The sequence below is a fragment of the Chlamydotis macqueenii genome, chromosome 1 (genome assembly GCF_036417535.1).
Source record: "Chlamydotis macqueenii isolate bChlMac1 chromosome 1, bChlMac1.mat, whole genome shotgun sequence".
NCBI classification, from domain to species: domain Eukaryota; kingdom Metazoa; phylum Chordata; class Aves; order Otidiformes; family Otididae; genus Chlamydotis; species Chlamydotis macqueenii.
In genome coordinates, this window is record NC_141556.1 from 13,379,069 (window position 1) to 13,400,390 (window position 21,322).

The following is a 21,322-nucleotide window of genomic DNA, read 5'->3' on the forward strand; positions in this document are numbered from 1 at the left end:
GTACCTGAATGTTATTGCATGCTTAGGATAGAGCTTGGCAGTCTGGACTTACTTTACGTTAGTCTTGCGCACACAGACCTAGTTCTCAAGGTTTTCTTCTTGAGACCCTTAGAGAACAGCTTTCTCAGCTAACTGCCCTACCAGATTAAAAAAAACCTGCCGTAAAATGCATAGTCCTTAAAACCCAGGCCTGAGCTCTGCCGAACACTGCACTTTCATTCCAGTGGACTGGAAATTAATTGGTAAAAGAAAACATAGTATCCAAATAGTTATTGAAAAATCAAACTTGATAAAAATAGAAGTTTAAACTGCTGTTTTAATTGATGTTTGTATCAGATCACCATAACTGTACACCAAATATTAAAGGACTATTTAGGACTAATGCCCTCATCAGTAGGGTCGTCTATCAGCACGAACAGAACATGAGAAGACTGGTGTTTTGCTGGCACTCCACTACAGCACAGCTCCAAAGCAGAGGAAGGATCAGCATTGCAGCACAGAGAAAAACAGTGGTTAGAATATAACATACTAAATTTGCAAAGTCAGTATCCCTGATGATTCTAACAGAAATAGCAACCTGGATATTGTGAAGTTAACCACTGCTTCTGAACAAAATGCAAAATAATTTGCATTTCTAATAAAAATTAAATGAGTGACTGATAGGAATTAAAGCTTCCCAAATTTTCCCATGTATGCTGCACATTCAGTGGGATCTGCACAAAATATCAGTATCGCCTATTATACAGTTTTTAAAGTGCTTTTCATCCGTTTGAGAAAGTAGTATCAGTTGAACACAGTGACTCACAATCAAATAAAACATTCTCAACAGTGTGGTTCACAGCAAAGCACAGATCAGTGAAAATTTGTCCTTTCGATTTCCAACTTGTACAAAGTCATCGTAAGGTAATGGGCGCAGTCAGCCCCAAGACAAGGTTTTCTACGTATCTGACCACCAGAGAACAAGTGAATGAAGTTACACGTCAGAACCCTGCAAAGTTCTTCTCTCTCTTGATCAGAATCAGTACAGTTTTCACCCCCGTAGGGTCAGGTGGCAGGCTATTATCTCACAACAGTTTATTTTGCCAATGAGCATGGATAAAACATTGATTTATTTCAATCAATTCAGCATCCTTATTCACATGCAGGTATTAGAAAACAGTCATTTTGATCAGTGAATACCAGTCCCATGTTTCTTGGAAGACTTACTCTGTTTTCCAGATCTGTAATGTTCGGATCTGTTTCACAGCATTCTACTGTTTTATGCTTCCATTTCCTACATCATTTGCAATGCCAACTTATTTACTGTGCACATATATATCTGCTTAAAAATCAATTTTATTTATCATCAAGGAATTATTTCACAGATGAATACTTAAATCATCACCCTCTGAAATAATACTTTATTTCTAATACTAAATAGAATTAATATTTCAGTTAAAGAAGTATTGAAATATTCACTATAGCAACAAGGAAGGGAAAATCTGCATGCCAGCAGTACCTGTAATGAAAATGCTGTTTCAGAGTCAATTTGCAGGCATTTGGAGGGCTGGGGGATGACACAACACTGAGTAACACTTGTATGCAAAACGTGAAGTCAGTCATCAGTGAAATGCAAAAGATCCAGTAATTTTTAAAAAACAAAAGCAGCTACCATCTTGAAAGCTATTGGTAGTGACAGCAACAATGCAATTCTTTGCTACCCACAAATATGGTACCAGTATCTAGGAAAACAGGTCTAAATTTCTGCACATCATGTCATTAACTGGAACACCACTGCAAACACACAGATGTCAATACCATTGCAGCACAGGCAATAGGCCTTAAGCAGATTTTTCCAATCTGCAGAAGAACAAGGGCCAAGAGAGACAACTAAAACACTGGAGATTTCAGCCAAAATAACAGCAACTTTACATGTAACTGAAATCCAGGGAGGAGGGAAAAAAAGCAATGAGCAAAGACTAGTTTCAGTACATCAGAAAGCATGAAAGATTTATTGCTGAAGCAAAAGTCTGAGTATGAAGTTGTATGTGGCAGGAAGAAAGGTTATAGCATAGGACCACCTGGAACCAAAGCAGGACCTTTGTCAGACTAATGAACAATTTGGGAGTTGAAATTCTCAGAAAAGGTACTCCCCTCTTAAAAAGCAACCGCATCAAAATGAATACACCACAGGCAGAGGATCAAAACTTCCCATCCCCCCCCCAAAATAAAAGGCAAATTCAGAAGTATACACTAATATAGCCAGTCAACCCAGACTGTTTACACCTTTGAATACAAAGGCAGTTCTGACAGCCATTGGTAATCCCAGTATTGTTCATATCTTGTCTGCAAGGAATTCTGACTAAAAATTAGAATCTAGTCTGTCTCAAAAATAAAGGATGCATAAAAATTCCAAAAACTGCCTTTGTTTTTTTTTATGTCCTAAAATTCTGAAAATGATTAAAAAAAAAAAAAAGAGTTTAATATCTAGGCAGTTTAGAAGCAAAATTTCAGAACCAAGACATACCCAAGTAGAAGTTTGAGGCCATATGAGGCAAGACCACTGAGCAGGTCTTCAAAAGGAACCAGAATTCTACTCTTCAGTGTAGAGTTGTGTTTGCTAAACCATTTTCAAAGATTCCCCATGCCCAGTCTGGACAGGGCCTGCGATGCAGAAAGTTGTTGCCTGTCAAGGGGGATGTATACCCTTTACTAAAATCTGAGAGACTGAAAAAAAAGCCTGAACCAGAATGAATGATCAGCATACAGATCACCAGCATACAAATAAGATTTTTTTTTTTTTTTTTTTTATACGTAAACTAAATAGTTGTGTGTTTGGTTTTTTTAAAATCAGTATCTGGCAAGGCTGGTTTTGATAAAGCTGGAGCCTTCTGCTGACCCACTTGGAAAGCTGCATGCTTGGTGCAAATTACAACCTACAGCTCTTCTCTTTCACTGTTCTCCAACAGCTGGCACAGAGAACAGGAATGGAAAGCTACACAATTGTGTACGGATGTTCATAAAGCCAAAGAGATTACAGGCGGAAGCTTCCAGATAATCCAGAAAACACAAAGGGCGCTGAGACCACATTTCTATCAGGAAGGCTCAAATTCTTACATGAACCAATTAGTTTTTCAAATCAGAATCTGCTAGAGTAATAACTTACCATTTCGCACATGAATCAGTTGCTCATGGCACGAGGGGAAAGCAAGATCCCTGAGGCTGCAGAACTGGTAGTAATCTCTTAGCCAGCATTACAGCAAACAGCAGTAAGACTTAAGGACGTACTAGCCACGTGCAAGAGATTCATGTTTCTATTGCTTCTCTAATATGTAGTTATGGCTATGTAGGAGTAATGCTTCACAATTCAAATATTGATTTAATTAGTAATTCCTTGACAGACCTATTTTAGATTTAAACAAATCAGGGCACTTATCTGTTAAATGGTTGATTTTAGTGCCAGGCTAAGTGCACAGTAACATTTTGAATTTTAACAACCTATAAGCAAAAAGTGTTTACAAGAAAAGGGCCTCAGGTAGTTGAGTTGACATCACCTGGAAATCACATTGTTCTATTGCTACAAATGAAGCCAAAGTGATCACTAAGTGCATTAAAGGTTATAAACTGAGTACGTAAGGATGTACAACTTTCAGAAAGTTCTAGGGAAAAGTACAGAAAAAAACAAATCAGAGATACGGAGGGCTTTGGAAATAGCAACAGGCCTAGGATCTTAAGTTTTAAATACTTAGTTGAAGGACAGGCTGTAGGGCAGTTTACTGCTATTTGTAGCTACCTGAAAAAGAAACATCATTCAGATGCGATTGAACTATACAGTAATATGTTACACAAAGCATTAAATAAGTTAAATGACAGCGGTTTTGCCGTTACCACATCAGATGCTAGCTAGCCTCGAAATCCTCTTCCCTCAGAACATGGCTTAAGAGAATTCAAGCGTTCCATAGGCAGGGAGAGAGGAGAACAGTTACCTTGGGCACCACTATCATTTTCTTAATGAAACAATTCTTGCTTCCAAACTGGGACTCGTGAGGAATCTTCCTACGAGACACACTGGTGACTACCTTTATTCCCTGGTGCTATGAGCATAGGGAGCGATTCCAATCCAAATGTGTCTCCATGAATTATAGGTCATCGCTAAAATTAGGCCTTTATAGCTTGGTAAGTAACCATTTAAAAGTATTCTTTGTTTTAATTTTAGTCAGATAACTGATTTAAGTTGGGGCAGGAAGGGTGTTTGGGTTTTGGTGGGTTTTTGTTTGGTTTTGGTTTTTAATGAGAAATGGAACTGTCTTAACTGTGGCTTGAGCAGGGGGAAGAGGTAAGCAATGGAAGGGAGTTTGCTCCCTTTTACCAGCTCACCTAGAGACACACATGGTTACTGGTAGCGTTCCTGGAGCATTACTGGGTGTCCAACTGCCCTCCACAGCAGGGGAAGGCTTGCCTCTCTGTTCCACATTAACATCCGGCAGCAGGAGTTTGGGGAGTGCCTTTAACGAGCAACGGTAAGGAATCTTGTGAAGGGAGGACTGATTTTGCATTCTGACTAATCTCAGTTTACAAAGAATGCCTCAGCTCTACCTCAGTTTGCTACAGCTCCTCACCCCACAATGGCGTAAGAGCATCCTATGCTTTAGTGCAGGTAGAAACATAACCATTCAGAGAGGCAGTTTAACTGAATTATTTTTTGCAGACCCAAAAATAAAACCAATCTGTTATTATGAACCTTTATTAGGCGGCTCACATTTCAGTATAAATCACACTAAAAAGATTTTTAAAAAAGATATTTACACTACAGTGCTGACACATTTAAAAAGAAAAAATTGGTATAAATAAGCTCTATGGAAAAGCCTGGAATTGTCAAAAAGAATTCTGGCTCATCTTACAAAAAATATATATGTTAAATGTCAGCTCTACTCTAAAACCTACAACTCAAAATTATTTAAAGACTTTTTTATGTTAAACCTGCAGTGTTTACAGTGCATCTGGCCCTAAGTGCTTTGATACTTCACAGTTATGGACAGGCACTGAGGAATGTTACAAAGCTACATAACTATTTTCTGTAACAGATGCGAAGGCAAGTCACAAACCTGCCTCACAGAATTCATGAATCTTTACATTATTACATCATTAAGTTTAAAAAGGAATTTAAAACCATATATACAAATTTAGCACAAAAAATCATCCTCTCTTTGTCCATGCAGTTTTGGATATGATGAACTCCTTTGTCTTGTATCATCTGGATGTACGTGACCTCCAGGGCACAACTTGCCTTGTAAGTCCTTGTTGCCAGGTTCACATTTAGAATCCATTTCCAACTTAAATGCCGTCAATTCAACGTGATCCAGTCTAGTCTGGACATTCTGGCCCCCAATGTCATCAGGCGCCGCTGTCTTTTCAGCAAGAACAACATTCATAGGTTCTTCTTTTATTCGGTGAGATGCAATAGGTTCATGTTTTATCGGCATAAATTCCTGCTGCAGATACTTCGCATGTAGAGCATCTGAAAATTTGGTGTCTTCGGAGGTATTTTTGCTCATTGTACAAATTCTGCTGTCAGTCTGAAGTCCAATAACCGAAGACTTGGGGTCTGCAGAGGTCTCTGCTTCAACAGTACTTGTATTTTGAGAAAGTTCTTCCTCCGAATGATATAGCTTGAGCCGGATGTGCCAAGCCAAACTGCACACAGCTGAAACTGTTTTGAACTGGTGCACAACATTCCTTGGGATAAAATAAATGTCATTATCGAATAACTGAATTCTGGCATATCGAATGCCTTCCCTTCGCAGTTGATTAAGTTTTGCATCATCAACCCACTGGACACACTGCAGGAAGGAAAAAAAAAAAAAAAAAAAAAAAAAACCACAAACTAAAAGGTGAACACTGACTTAGGACACAGAAGATACCTGATCAACAACAGTTCGTAGCATGCTTACCTGTGAGAGCGGAGGCTCATGCAAATCTAATTGCATTCGCTGAACTACCTCTAGGAAATCTTCAGCATGAAAACAAATTACATCTTTGGTTATACGAGGCTGCTCAGACCTACAGAAGAATAAGAAGTGCACAGTCAAGAGGCAGAAACTACCATGCTACAAAGAATAATAAAGAAAATCTGCAAGCAAGAATAAAGCAAATTATTAAAAACCCCAAAACAACAGTTCTAGTTAAGAAATTTTTTTTAAGAAAAAAAAGCTAACTAAAATGGATATTCCTCAAACACAGTCTCATTAAACTGCTTAAATGAATTAACCACAATTTCTTTACAAGTGGTAGTAAAAGCAGCAATGAAAGGTCAACAAAACTCACTATTTTTGTTTTTAATTGACCTCTGTCTGCCTTGATGCTGAAACCAGGTGCCCTAGGTATGCTGGGCTTACTTTGTCAACACTCTGACATGATACGCCCCTCGGGTACCTCAAAGTACGCAGCAGTCTGACTAGTACTGTGGCAAACACTGCTTAGTATCTTAGCCTCAAACACCTTGTTCACAGTTAGCAGTAAAGCTGAATCTACGTGAAGCTGCCACAATGCTAGCAAGCAGCAAATACTGGCATCCTCCACAAAACTTCCCTTAAAAATAAATTCCTATCTGTGCTCACTAAGGGCTGTGGAAGAGCAAAATCTGCATTAGGGTTTGTGTCCATATTCAAACTGTTAGGAGAATTCACCTCTTGCCTCACATCTCCCCCAAAGAAATGTGCACCATTTATACAATTCCTGTAGAGACATATCTAGAATCAGCTAACAAAAGGCAAGAACAGCTATGATCCTTACCACTTTCTGATCTAAAAGGCAAACGCAGTTCTTCAACAGAAACATACACAACTAAGCTCCATGTGTTTGAGGGATGTTTCGTTTTTAAAAGGTTTTTTTAAAGTGTGGTGATATGAAGATTTCATTTACATAGGATAAAGCTCTCACTGGAGTGGTTTTGCAAGGAAAATTTATCAGCCGGGAAGAGCCTGGTTGATTATTTCCTTCCCTCATCCTTCGCAGAGCTCTCCCAGGGCTGGCAGGAGCGCAACACCTTCCCACGCAGTTGGCCGCTGTGCAGTAACCGCAAACCAGCTGTGCATCAGGCCAACAGGAACAACCAGCAAACGGCTGCCCTCTGCCCCCTCACTCCCAGGCCGGGCTGGCTCCCCTGCCCCACCAGGCACAGCCCTACGCCCTGCCCCGGCCCCGCTCCTGCCACCTCCAGCCCTGTGTCCAACCGGCCACTGCTCCGGAGTTACTGGGGCCCGCAGGAGGAGGCAATGTGCCAGAAGTGTCCGATACATTTCAGAAGTTATTTCATGGATGTTCAAGCACTCCTTTGTAAAAGCAATATAATAATCAATTTTATTTTTTATATATATATATTTACATATTTAATATATATTTTATGTATATATACGGTGTTAATTAATATTCTAAGAAGCAGGCAATGATCTTCAGTTTACTGGGCTTGTTAAACTGCCAAGGCTTGTTTTTTTTTATTTAGGTCGTGACCTCAGTAAAGTGAAAAATAACCAGTCTGAGGCTATTTTCAGGGGGAAAAAAAAATCCCAGATCAACTACTGAAAGTATGCTAGGGAGAATTTTCAGACCACATATTTTACTTTCAATTTTACAAACATTAAAATATCTCTCTATATTTTGGTCTGTATACTCCTGAAGAGTATTTAAGCACTGAAAGCAAAAAGCTTACAGAAACATCTCTAAGTAGTGGCATAAAAAAATATTAGCTACATTAATCTACTTTTTTAAAAAAATAAAAAAAAATGCGTTATAAAAATACCTATCTGCATCTGGAGTTAACAGTATTTGTAACTGAAGTTAAGAATTAAAATAAGTACAAAGAATATTCGCATTATTCACATACTAAAAGAACGTCAATCCAAAGCAATGTTTTCACAGCAGTGTCTACTCTGTGTCATGCATTATACAGGATAAAGGGTAATGATTTTTAAAACCATTCTTTTTCTCAGTCCCTATATTTATGTGCAACAATATGCATTAGCAACTCTGTGCTGCTCACAAAACACAACATTCCTTTTACAAACACTGATAAAAAATATTCCCAGATAATTTAATTCTGCATTTGCAGATTTGACACCTTCAAGATTCTATTTCGTACAATCTAAAGTTTAGGGGGTCCCTCTCCCCACCAAGCAATATAGTAGCAGAACAGTTCAGTTAAATGTCCAAAAAGACATTAAATCCAACAGAACTGTAAGATGACTTCAGAAAAATCCGTAAGTCCCGATTAGAGTGCTGCTAGAACTACTTCTGTCAATATTTTTTTCCCTTAACCTCAGTCTTTGAAAGGGATGGACTCTTTGTTGTAATTTTTTGAAACAGACTACAGGTTTTCCCATTAATATTTCTGAACTAATGCATAAAATCTGGCAATATATAACAAATTCCTATGATCAAACAGAGAAGCACCAACAACTGCAGGCTGCAGAACACAAAATCGAAAGCTGCTTGCTGAAGCACTGGATGGAGGGGGTCAACTCTGCCAAAAACAACGCCATGAAGTGCCTTTTGCTGTCCCTCTATAAACCCATCCAAGTTTTCTATGTAAAAATCTTACAAGTTTCTATAGTTTAAAATTCCACTGGCATTTCCTAAGTTCTAAAGAACACTTGGTGTCACCTACAAAAATAGTGTTAAGTAATCGGCACAATCACAACACCAGTGTTTATCAGACTTCAGTGCAGCGCAGTTTTTAAAACGTTAGCTAGCAATAGCCAGAGCTCTTCTGCAATTTTTAGAGATTCACAGAAATAAAATAAATTTAAAAAATCATAATCCAGTAATTTTACAGAACAACTCAAATCAAGAGTCTCTCAAGCAAATAGCAAAACTATTTTTTTGTTCTTCCAAATACTATGTTTTGTTTCCAGTTCTGTCCTCTATCCCCAAAAACTGGTTATTGCCTTTCAACAGTTCTGTTCCTGTCTTTTCTGAAAGATACCAGTTATCCCACCTAAAACTAACATTCATGCCTATCAACTACTAAATAAATCCCACTTGCTTTAAACCTACAGCAACTTCTTGATTACAAAGCTTACTTTTTGCACATTCAATTCATTTTTATACTAACTAAACAAAAACTAACAGGCTCAGTTCAGGAAGTCTAGGAATCACTTTATTTTCTCCTCACAGAAAACATGAATTTTATATATTGTATCTCACCATTTAAAACATGTATTTTTACTGCCATAGTGCCCTCGTCACCCCTGGAATATCTCCAACTTTCAGTTTCGTTCAACTACTTAAATAGGCTTGGGTTTTTGGGGGTTTTTTGTTTGGTTGGTTGGTTGGTTTGTTTTTTTTTTAAAAAAAAAAAAAAAACACCACAAAAAAAACACAGTTGTTTCCCTTAAAATACATCTACTCACAGCTTACAAATTACAGTAAAGCTAGTATCTGAAATTATTTTTATGTGTTACATTAATTAATGATGCTTTATTATCATAAGCTCTGATTAGTTCTCTTCATGTAAGTGAAGTGGCTTTTCAAAATTATACAAAAAGTGGAAAGGGAAAGCAAAAATTATCATTGAGGTCAAATCAAGCTTGAAATATATAATTTTTATTGTGTTGATTTTGTAATATGTTTTCCTCCTCCACATGTCAGTCTCAAATTTATTATTGTGCATTAAAAGATACATTTTCAGTCCTTACACTGAAGTGAAATGCTGACGGTTACTGTTTCCCCCCCCCCGACTGAAGTACTTTCAAGTGTGTTGGGCAGTTTTGCCTAGTTTTGCCTATTTTCATATAGCTTTTTAATCTACGCAATTTTTATTTTGATTTATTCATTTTTTCAAGTTTAAAAGTAGTTTTAATGGAACTTGAATAGACAGCCTTTTCCACAAGTTCCAACATGTGAGAGAAGATGATGGTTTAGAACTGAAAAGCAAGAAAACTTATTTTTAGAATGTAGATGAACATGTAATGATTTCCAAGAGAGGAGGATCTTGCTACGAAGGTGTACAATGAGAATGCGCAGTTCCCACAGACATTTAAATTACTATCAATTAAAATTAGTATTAATTTCCATACACATGTAATTTTGGAGAACGGAGGTTTTGTTTGGTTTGTTTGGTATTCTTTACTTTCTTTGATAGAGCTTTGAGTTCCTCTCTCTCTCTCTCTCTCATATGTGCAAAGTGTAATTTAAAACAATCAGATCTACACAGTATCTCAGTGTCTGCCCTACTATGACTGCTCAGGCTTAATTAATTCCAACTTCTCACAATCAGAGCAAGCAGGGAGTTTAAGGCTCCAGCTATCATCAACCTGAAGAGAAAGTAACCTGAAAAACCTCAGAGCCCAAAATATAAACACATTAACATCTGAACAATCCAGTTCTTCCCCAGCAGCAATTATTCTGTTTTCTGTCTCAGTGAACTCATGTACTGTAACACAAGTTTGCATCATTTCATCCAAAGGGAATTCTCTCTTCTAATTTCTACACAGATACAAAGAGTAAAAGGTGGTGTTAGTGTTTACATATGCAAAAGTAACCTCCAAAACTAAGGTCATTCTCCCAAACCAAGGTCAGAAGATCCAGAAAAATGCTTCTTCGATCTGGGCCAGGAAGCCCATATAATTATGGGCTTTTTATTTGGCTAAAAACATAAACAGCTTCAAATGAAATACATTCATTTCCTGAATCTCAGATGGGAATTCCAAAGACAGACACCAAAGAATATCACACAACCTCCAACGGGATTCTTCCTAGGTGATCTACCATAGATAGATCAGGGTTATAACAGCCGTGAAGCAGAAGCAAAAAAAAATTCTGCTCCTCTCCATACAACACAAAGAATTGCCAAAAGGTCTTCATGCGCACCTCTGAGGCAGAGCCTCCGGTCAGTCCATATGTACTATTTCAAACAGAAAAAAGCATTAAGTGTTTTGACATCTAATATTAACTCAGTTACAGCAACTCCATGATACTATTAAACTATCATTGCAAAGCACCTCACTAGTTTCCACCACACAACAAAACTGTATACAATCCAGCAGAGGGCAAACACATCTAGTGCACAGAGATAAAGGGAAAAGAAATCCAGTATCTACTAAGTCTTCATTAAATCTCTACTACTAGATAAACCTATTTGGTGCTCCTTCTACCAATTATAAATGAAAATTCAGGCAAATATTCTTCTAACACCTAGGTGAATACAAGCCAATCAACACATACCACTCTCCACAGCGCACAGCCTTCAATACTCCCACAGCAGCTGTAGTCTGTCGTTCAAAACCTTGTCCTATGTGATCCGCGTGGGCTCGTGTCCGGTCTTCAAACAGCATTTCACGGGGTTCACTGGTTCGAGGTAGGTACTGCAAGTTTTTTATTTCATTGGTAGTTCTGTATAAGAAAAATAGTATTAGTGATATAGAAATTTCTCTTCATTATCCTATTTCCCCCACAGCCAAGAGGGTTGTTTTCCCTTCAGTGAGAACAAATAGCTAAATCAGAAAAAACAGTAACACACAGGAAAAATTTAAAAGGTAATGAGGTAAAAAAAAAAAAAATCATAATATAAAACCCCACCCACAACACAGTGTCAGGGCTCTGAGTGCACTAGAAGGTCCTAATGACCGAGCAGACTCATCTGCAGTCTCCACCCATAAACCCAGACAAAGGGTCCAAGAGCTCTATTTAAGCCTAGGCCTGGGCCTTCATTCTTGGCCTGAGCCGTGCTGCAGGAACGCTGGTCTTCACCTCAGCCAGAGGTGTGCTGGGCCACAGACTTGCTTCCCAGCTTGACCTCAGCACAGCTTTGTCATGATGGACCTGCCCGGCAATCACTGGGCCTCCTCCTCACTGACAGACTGACGTCCTGGCTTGACCTCAGAGCTGCCCCATCACCACACACCTGCCTGATGCACTGGAGTTTGGGCTGAACCTGGTCCCCAAACACCAGGTCTGCCCCACCTGCCTCCCTCAGGCACCGTGAGACTGGGCCCTACCACCATCAGCCCCTGGCAGGGAACTGCCAGCCTTTGCTGCTTCCTGACTGTTAGACACAGATTTCAGTTGTCCCTGAAGTCATTCTTCATCATTCATGTTTCTACCAGACCACTGGAAAATGTGTATGAATATTTAGTCCCATGTTGTAGAACTGGGATTGAGAAGCAGCAAGAGATTATTTCTTTGGGGTTCTGTGAAAGTGAAGGAAACACTGCAGACCAGGAACAGAGTCACAAGATCATCTTCTCAGCCACACAGAGCCAACATTGTGTCATACTTTTCCAAGAGCTGTTTATAATCGTAACATAGCCAAGGTTGGAAGGGACATCTGGAGACTGTGTAGTCCAACTTCCTCCACTCAACTAGAGCACGTTGCTCAGAGCCACGTCCAGTCAAGTTCTGAGCAACTCCAAAGACAGAGACTCCACAAACTCTCTGGGCAATCTCTTGTTGTGTTCAACTCATCCATACAGTAAACTTTTTTTTTTTCCTTATTTTAAATTGAACTTCTTGTAATTCAGTTTCTGCCCATTACCTCTGGTCATGTCATTGGGCACTGCTAAGAAAGTCCTTCTTACAACCTCCACCAGATGTTTATACAGATTAATACAATCCCATTGAGTCTTCTTTTCTCAAGGGTAAATTCCGTTTCTCCCATGCCCGCTTTTCATGTCACCAGACTTGCTCAGGTATGCCCATGTCTGTCTTGGACTGGTGAGCCCAGAAACTGGACACGATATTCCAGATGTGTCTCACCAGTGATCAGCAGAGGGGAAGAATCACCACCCTCAACCGGCTGGCAGTGTTCTTCCTAATCCTGTTCAGGGGGCTGCTGGCCAGCTTTGCCACAAAGGCACACTCATCCTCCAGGACCCCCAAGTCCCTCTCTGTTGAGCTGCTGTCCAGCCAGTTGGGCCCCAGCCTGTACTGCCAGACGGGGTTGTTCCTCTTAGGTGCAGCAGGGCTTTGCACATCCCTGTGTTAACTTCATGAGTCCACTGAGTTGGCCCACTTCTACAGCCTCTCAAGGTCCTTCTCATTGGCAACTTGACCCTGTGGTGCCTTGACCATTCCTTCCAGTTTTGTATTACCCGCAAACTTGCTCAGGGCATGTTCTGTCCCGTGATGCCAACCATTAATGAAGACGTTGAAGAGTACTGGCAAAAGGTATCAATGTCTGGGTTACTCCAGTAGTGACTGTCCTCCAGCCGGACTTTGTGCTGCTGATCACAACCCTTTGAGCACAGCAGTTAGGCCAGTTCTTGAACCACTTCACTGTCCACCAGTCCAGTTCGTCCTTCATTCATGTGCCTACTAGGATGTTATGGGAGCCACGTGTCCAGTGTGGAAAGCCTTGCTAAATTCAAGATAAACACCACCCCTGGCACTCTTCTCGTCCTGTAAGCCAGTCATTTTGTTGTAGAACATTATCAGGTGGATAAGGCATGATTTCTCCTTTCTAAGTCAATACTAGCTACTCCCAATGATCATCTTGTTCCTCACGTTTGAAACAGCATCCTTCCCAGGATGAAGGTGAGGCTGACTGGCCTGCAGTTCCTGAGGCCCTGCTTCTTACCATTCTAAATGACTAGAATGACATTTGCTTTCCTCCAGTCCTCAGGAACCTGTGCCAATCATCATGGTCTTTCAAAGACAATGTAAAGTGGCCTTGCAAAGGTATTGGCCAGCTCCCACAGCACTTGTGGGTACATCCCATCAGGTCCCATGGGCTTATGTCTATCTATCTATATGCTTAATATGTTCTTTAACCTGATTCTCCTCCACTGAAGGCAAGTAGTCCTTGCTCCAGGCATTCCTACTGTCTCCGAGATCTGGCATTCCTGAAGGCAAGTCTCACCAGTAAAGACAATGGCAAAGAAAGCACTGAGTATCTCGACCTTTTGTGTGTCCTTTGTTTCCAGGCCCTTTGCCCCATTCAGCAGACACTTCATTTTCCCTGTAGAAGGGAAATGCCTGTAGAAATCCTTGTTGCCCTTCACATCCCTTGCCAAATTCACTCCTGGCTTTAACTGCATCCCCTTCATGGCTGGACAGTGTTTCCATACTCCTTCTGAGGCACCTGACTCTGATTCCACTTCCTGTATGCTCCCTTTTTATGTTTGAATTTTGAACAAGAGAACTCCAAAGACATAATTTCTCATGACACATAATGTTAAAGTTCTGCAGAGGATATCCCTGCTCTTAAGCTGGTACTTATAGCCAGTGCCACAGCAAAGCTTAAAGGTGTCATTTAATGTTGGAAGTGCTACCTTTCAGATGAGAGAGAAGCCCTTATCCCTTGAAGTCTTTAAACATCCACTCACATTTAAGAATAAGGGTATTAATTCCCATCTGTGGCATACATCAGTAGTTCTATGCCTATTCACATTTCCCTGTAGTTTTCACCTTAAATTCCTACTGAAGCTCAAGTAGGCCAAATAGTAAACAATTAAAAAAAAATATCAACATCCTTACAAAACAAAGTAACTTAAAAGTATATTTTGAGAAGAAGGTTTACAGAAACTTATACTAAGATATCATATCAGTCAGTAAAAGATTTGGGATAAAATATATTTGTAGAGAAAGAATACTAATCACACATTTATCAAGCAAAATAATTCAACATACCTCTTCCTTTTGAAAGGTGACTTTGGCATGTCAGCCACAGGGATCATCTGTTCTCCTGGACGTACCCACATAATGGGACCATCATCACTGTCTTTACGACTCTCTAATTTTAAACTAGAAAGTGTTCCCCATGGCAGTGTACACTAATGGGAAATACAAGCCACAATTTTGAAGTGAGTTACTTTAAAAACTTTTTAAAAGCAGCCTTTATCTGTCATGAAAACATTGATTAGACCACTCAATTATCTAAGCAAGTATCACGTACTCTCATTTTATTATGACAGTACACTGTCCCCCTTCTCCCAACCCTTTCCCTTCTGTCCTTACTTTTAAGAAGGGTGATTCTTCCAACATATCAAGGAATTCAGGGAAGTAATCCCCCACTTCCTCATCAACTGCTCCAACCAGGCTGATCTGTCTCATTGGGCCAGCTCTATACGTACCGTGAGAGTATGTTCTTTTTACCTACAAGTAGAATATGACAGCAAAAGTTATACCAAGTCTACCGCTCAAAATCTACATTCAATAAACACCTTTGATCTCTATGCTTATGTTCTCTGATTGATATTAGTCCTATGAACTCCTCACCAAAGACAAGAGTTATTAAAGATACATGACAACTTGTATTTTATTTATTTTAAAGTCTAAAGGTAAGATTAGGTAACCATTTATTGCTTTTCAAGAAAACAGCATTCCAAAATAGTAACTGTGAAAAGCTATTAACATATGTTCTGCTCAACAACTAGTAAATAAGGATTCTTACCTGGACTGCTCAAGTCTAGATGAATTTTTACCTTTTTCCTGTAAGTTAGGCAGAACCCTAAGTTACAACCAATCAAACTGTAAACATTTCCTCTGCTAATCATCCTCTCCAGTACAGCCTCTGTGTGAGCACATTAAGAGGAGCTACTTATTACAAAGAAGACAAAGCTCATAAAGACATAGTACAGGAAGAGAGAGAATGGCAGTTATTCCTTCATTTTTGTTGTGCTGTGCTAACATGTCTTGTGCTCCCTTAAAACTTTAAGGGCTGTAACATTCACCTCTCATGAAAAATCTTTTATTTTGAACTTGAACAAAACCACATACTGTCATAAGGTTTATTCAATAATCTTATCTGTCATGTTACTTCAACAAAATGCTTAGGCATGAGACTGATGAGGATCACTTCCCCTTAAGCTTCTGATCTCCTATTTAACAGGCTGAAAGACACGGTGGTGTTAGCAGATGAAATATAATCAGATCAGAACAGAGGGAAGAGCAGATGCATTACTGCACAAACCAAGTAAGGCTCTTGCACTGCATCTCTAGACATTCTGCATCCAAAGGAAAGAAAAAAAAGAAAAAAAAAAAGGTGCAAGAATACAGTTAATGAAGTACTGCTGACCGGTACTGAAGTACTGGTCCTCACCAAAACAGACTATTAAAACTCCTAGTAATTATGGAAGTGCAGAGGAGAATTCGCAGCAGCTTCTGAAAAAAAAGGACTAAATCACAGAATCCTAGAATAGTTTGGGTTGGAAGGGACCTTTAAAGGCCATCTAGTCCAACCGCCCTGCAAGGAGCAGGGACATCTCAGGTTGTGGAGAGCCACATCCAATCTGGACTTCAATGTTTCTAGGGATGGGGCATCTACCACCTCTCTGGGCAACCTGGGCCAGTGTTCCACCACCCTCAGTGTAAAAAATTTTTTCCAAATCATATAGTGTGGAACAATACTGGGCCCTTCGGAGAAGCTAGACTGATGCAAACAGATGCATTCCAGAAATGCAGAACCAAACACTCTTCTTCAGATCATCTCAGTCATCATACACACCCAGGAAACAGGACTGACTAAAAGTAGGATTTTAGAAAACGTCTGAGCTAATGTAACAGCAAGCCACCACAGCCATACTGAAAAGAAGAGTACTGCTAGACAGTAGTATTGCCCTGTTCCCCAAATCCTTAGTCATACACTCCTGTAGCTTTTTTGCACAGACCGCTAGTGATTTTGGGATAAAACACCAAAAAGCATTCATAGAATGGTTTAGGTTGGAAGGGATCTTAAAGACCATCTAGTTCCAAACTCCCTGCCACATGCAGCGACACCTTCCACTAGACCAGGTCGCTCAAAGCCCCATCTCCAACCTGGCCTTGAACACTTCCAGGGATGGGTCATCCACAGCTTCCCTGGGCAACCTGTACCTCACCACGCTCAGAGAGAATTTATTTCTTATCTCTAATCTAAACCTACCCTTTTCCAGTTAAAGGCTATTACCTCTTGTCCCACCACTACATGCCCTTGTCAAAAGTCCCTCTCTAGCTTTCTTGTAAGCCCCCTTTAGCTACTGGAAGGTCTCTCTGGGGAGCAATAGGTCTCCCCAGAATTCTCTCTTCTCTAGGCTGAACAGTCCCAACTCTCAGCCTGTCCTCATAGGAGAGGTGCTCCAGCCCTCTGATCATCTTCCTGGTCCTCCTCTGGACTCACCCCAACAGGTCCACGTCCTTCTTATGTTCGGGGCTCCAGAGCTGGATGCAGTACTGCAGGTGGGGTCTTACGAGAGTGGAGTAGAAGGGCAGAATCACCTCCCTCAACCTCCTGGTCATGCTGCTTCTGATGCAGCCCAGGATGCAGTTGGTTTTCTGGGCTGCAAGTGCACATTGCTGAGTCATGTTGAGCTTCATTTCTGCTGAATCCACATCAGCTCAGTCCTCAGCTATATCTGCACTGGCACAAAGCATCAGGAGCTCACACAACTAAAGCACTTGGAGAAGGAACAGATACTCACTTGTCATTATTGCCTTACCAGATAGATCAATTTAACAGTACCCTAAAGTCAGTTTCTGAAGCTACAGATAGTCATAGGTTTATCAATAAACTGTCAGTAACAGACTTAACATGCAAAAGACATTTCTTCCACTGGCACGAGTAGCTTAGTATTCCACTATTCCATGCCAGGATATTAATCTGCTGTTTTCATCCACATCCCTGATTGAAGAGAACCATTCTTCTGCCTTTTTCTTTCTTTCCTTCTACTACCACTACCATTCTCCCAATTAACAAGTGATAAGACAAAAGCAAACAGCCTCAAGTTGTGCCAGGGGAGGTTTAGATTGGATATTAGGAAAAATCTCTTCGCCAGAAGGGTTCTTAAGCATTGGAACAGGCTGCCCAGGGAAGTGGTGGAGTCATCATCCCTGGAGGTGTTTAAAATATGTGTAGATGTGGCACTTAGGGACATGGTTTAGTGATGGGTTTGGCAGTGTTAGGTTAACAGTTGGACTAGATTATCTTAAAGGTATTTTCCAACCTAAATGATTCTATGATTCATATAGCATATGATAAACTACTGCAACTGAAAACTCTACAACTTCCCCAAAAAATACTAACTGAAGTGAAGACATGAGCAGTTGTAAAGCTTTCAGCTGATCAACTCTCCTCTCTGGCTTATGTACCACTATGTGTTGGCAGTGAAATACAAGTCAGCAAAGTGCTTAGTGCAACATAATACTTGCTTAAGGTGGACCAATTAAGAAATTTCTTCTATATTTCCAAAAAGACAATGTCACTGAAAGTTAAAACTGAAAGATCAGCTCAACATTTTAAAGTATCATTTGACCATCCAATTCACTCCTAGCTCTCCTCATAAATTACGTTCCCTTCATTCACCAGGTAGAACAGATTCCTTTTCAAGATACAGCCTGGGAGAGATGAAATACAAAAAAAATAATGCTAAGATAATGTCAAAGTTACACATTATGAGTGATTTCTTCTGGGACCATATTCAGAGTCATATCAATCTAAACACACAGAATGAAATGTCTGAGCATTTAAGAATGCCGTGGTGGGTTAAGCCCAGGCAGCATCTAAGTACCACACAGCCCCTTGCTCACTCACCCTCCCACCCCTGCCCTCTGCAATGGTGAGAGACATGGGAGAGAACAGGAAAGGCAAGGAAATGCACGGGTCCAGATAAAGACAAATTTAATAAGTAAAAAAAAAAGAGGAAAGTGAAGAAAAGTGGAAAAAACACCAAGTAGTGTTTTTCACCACTCTTTACCTCCCTCAAGCAGATTGATGCCCAGCCAGTCTGAGCAATAGCTACCTTCCAGACCAACACTCACCCCACTCAGGTTTTTATTGCTGAGCGTGATGTTATATGGTGTGGGACACCCCTGCAGTCAGTTTGGGTCAGCCGTCCCAGCTGCCTCCCCTCCCATCTTCTTGCCCACCCTAGCCTACTCACCAGAGGGTCCAAAATGGGGAAAAGAGAAATCCTTGACACTGTGCAAATGCTGCTCAGTAACAGCCTAAACACTAGTGTGTTGTCAACAATTTTAGTCACAAATCAAAAATGCAGCCCCGTAATAGGCTGCTACGAAGAAAATTAAGTCTAACCCATTCCAGACCCAGTATAAGCAGAAAATAAACCCATCCTGGTGATGAAAGGGGAAGATCTGCTCCCTCTTTTTCCCTTGTCTCCTGCTAGCATTAGGTCTTCCAAAGGCAGAAAGGGAGCCAGCTTAAGGAACTGATTTGATTTTAATTCAAAAATTACCTGAATAATTTATTAACTTATTTATTTTAGAAAATTATATAAATAAGAATTAAACAAAGACATAGGCCATAAAGACAAATGCCTGATCAGAAAAAAAAAAAAAAAACAAAAAAACAACAAGAGGGAATCTGGAAGAGGAGGCAGCTGTTGGCAGAAAAGTGACTCATCTCATCTCTTCTACAGACTGGGTTACAGCATCCTAAACTCTAGACTCAGTTCAGGGGTTGCTGTTTAAATGATACTATCTCAGAAGAATTAGAAAGACATATCTAAAAAAGTGAGCTTGTTCTTAGAGGGGAGAACTAGCTAGGAAACAAAATTAATTTTCACTCACTCCAAAATTAGACTGCTACTAAGTAATAGTGTGAAAACACCAAAAACATTCCATTGATGTTTGACCAATGACAAAAGTAAAATTAATCCTCTTAAAGGAAACATTTTAGATATTGTATTTTAAAGATGTTTCAATTTTCTGTTCGGGGGAAAAAAAAAAAGACACAAATTGGATAGAACAGTCTAGAGAAACCAAGCATTTCAAGAGATTAATTTAAGAAAATGTAAACTGGAGGAAATCACTACTGAACGTCTATTTTTAATGTAGTAGGGTTTGGTTTGAGGTTTTTTTTCAGTTGAAATTCTAACATTTTCCTGTGAGAATTTTAAAGGTTTAAATTTCTTTCACTTTTCAGCTTTAAAACCAGGAAGTCTGAAAAAGCAGTCCTTATGAAACAAAAAAGAAAACATACAAACTCACTGACCTCAAAATAATCTCAAGAAACCCACAAAGAAAGCCCCACCAAAGACCACTAAAAACAACAAAAACACTAAATCAGCATAAAAATATGCTGGAAGGTCAGAGGGAATAGCAGGTTTCCATTTCACTACACAAGTGCACACACAATGCACTTACACATTTGTATTAGAACTTAAAACATCCAGCTTCATGTTCACTGTTATTCCTCTAAAGCTGTTATCGCAAACACTATAGTCATGAAGAGGCAATGTAGCATTCCTTCTTACTTTGTACAAATCGACAAGGCAAACAGCTTATGCTTTTCTTTCAGTTTTCTTTGTATTTTAAGATTGCTTAACAGCTCCTTTTTTCCCCCCGCCTCCCTAGATGAAGTAATCTGAGTTATTTCAGTCTACCATTACACCCTTATCAGACTTACTGCTCCCCCCTTAAGCTTTCTTCAGTCATCTCTATTTTCCTTAAAATACAGTACCTAAAATAGACAGTGTCTGCCTGATGTATTGTTGTCAAGTAGTATGAGAAGACTGCTTCAACTGTCTTGCAAATTATTGCTCTTTGTTATCTATTCCTACCTTTTTCAGAGCAGTTTGCGATCTGCTGTAGCAGTAGCTCCTCTTAAGTGAGTTACTCCCCTTCTCACGTTAATGCAGTTTAACTATACATATCTCTGTGTAGTTCTTTGCTTTTTTCCAGACTGAATTACGTCCTGCATATTCAGATCTCTTCTCCAGTTTATGAGACATCCTGTTAGTTTTGAAAGGAAAGATCCTTGCTACGTGCCACAGAATCAGTCTTCTCATATTGACAGTTATGTGAACATGGACAAATGAGAACTGCCCACTGTTTTTTTGGGTTGTTTTGTTTTTTTTTTTATATGTCCATATTTGTTTTATAGGTGGTTAAGACAGGAGTATCTAGCTAACTTTTTTCTGGAAAATGAAGTTAGGCTGAACGGTCTCTAACTCCTCTATGCCTTGCTCCTCTTGACACCTTTTCCTTTAAGATGGTATGTTTATCCTCTTCCAGCTCTGAAGAACCTGTTTTGTGTTTTGAGTTCTCATTGACTTATTACAGTTTTGCTTCTTTTTAGCTTGCTGCCTTCACACTGTCAAGCGTGTAAGAATACTCATCACTATGCCTATGCAGTTTAGGAAAAGTCACCTGTATTTTACACTGCTCACTGTGCAGTTAGACAAATTGTCAGAGCCAATCTAGCACCTGTTGCTGCTAAAAGAGAACATCCTCATTGCTTCCGTCCTCCCAGTTGTGTGTTCTTGTGCCACGCTTTGATGCTCCTCGAACTAGTAATCCAGTTTGTTTTATTAATCCAGCAAAAAACTTAACCTCCCCCTGAGTGAGTGGTTTCATTGCTGAGTTATCAAGTTATATTAGTTTACTATGCCAGAGGTAGCTCAAGGTTGAGTGTAGG

General features: G+C 39.7%; 1 protein-coding gene across 2 annotated transcripts in view; it reads right to left on the reverse strand.

The window, feature by feature from the left end:
* Positions 1-298: 298 nt before the first annotated feature.
* Positions 299-21,322, reverse strand: part of RSBN1L (round spermatid basic protein 1 like) — a 48,190-nt gene continuing 27,166 nt past the window's right edge. For both annotated transcript variants that reach the window (XM_086745882.1, XM_086745874.1), the window contains 5 exons: positions 14,929-15,066; positions 14,602-14,744; positions 11,200-11,367; positions 5,931-6,039; positions 299-5,819 (listed from right to left, as the gene is read on the reverse strand). In XM_086745882.1, the coding sequence (XP_086602008.1) occupies positions 5,163-5,819; positions 5,931-6,039; positions 11,200-11,367; positions 14,602-14,744; positions 14,929-15,066 (1,215 nt within the window). In that variant the 3' untranslated portion in view covers positions 299-5,162. The remainder of the gene's footprint in view (positions 5,820-5,930; positions 6,040-11,199; positions 11,368-14,601; positions 14,745-14,928; positions 15,067-21,322) is intronic.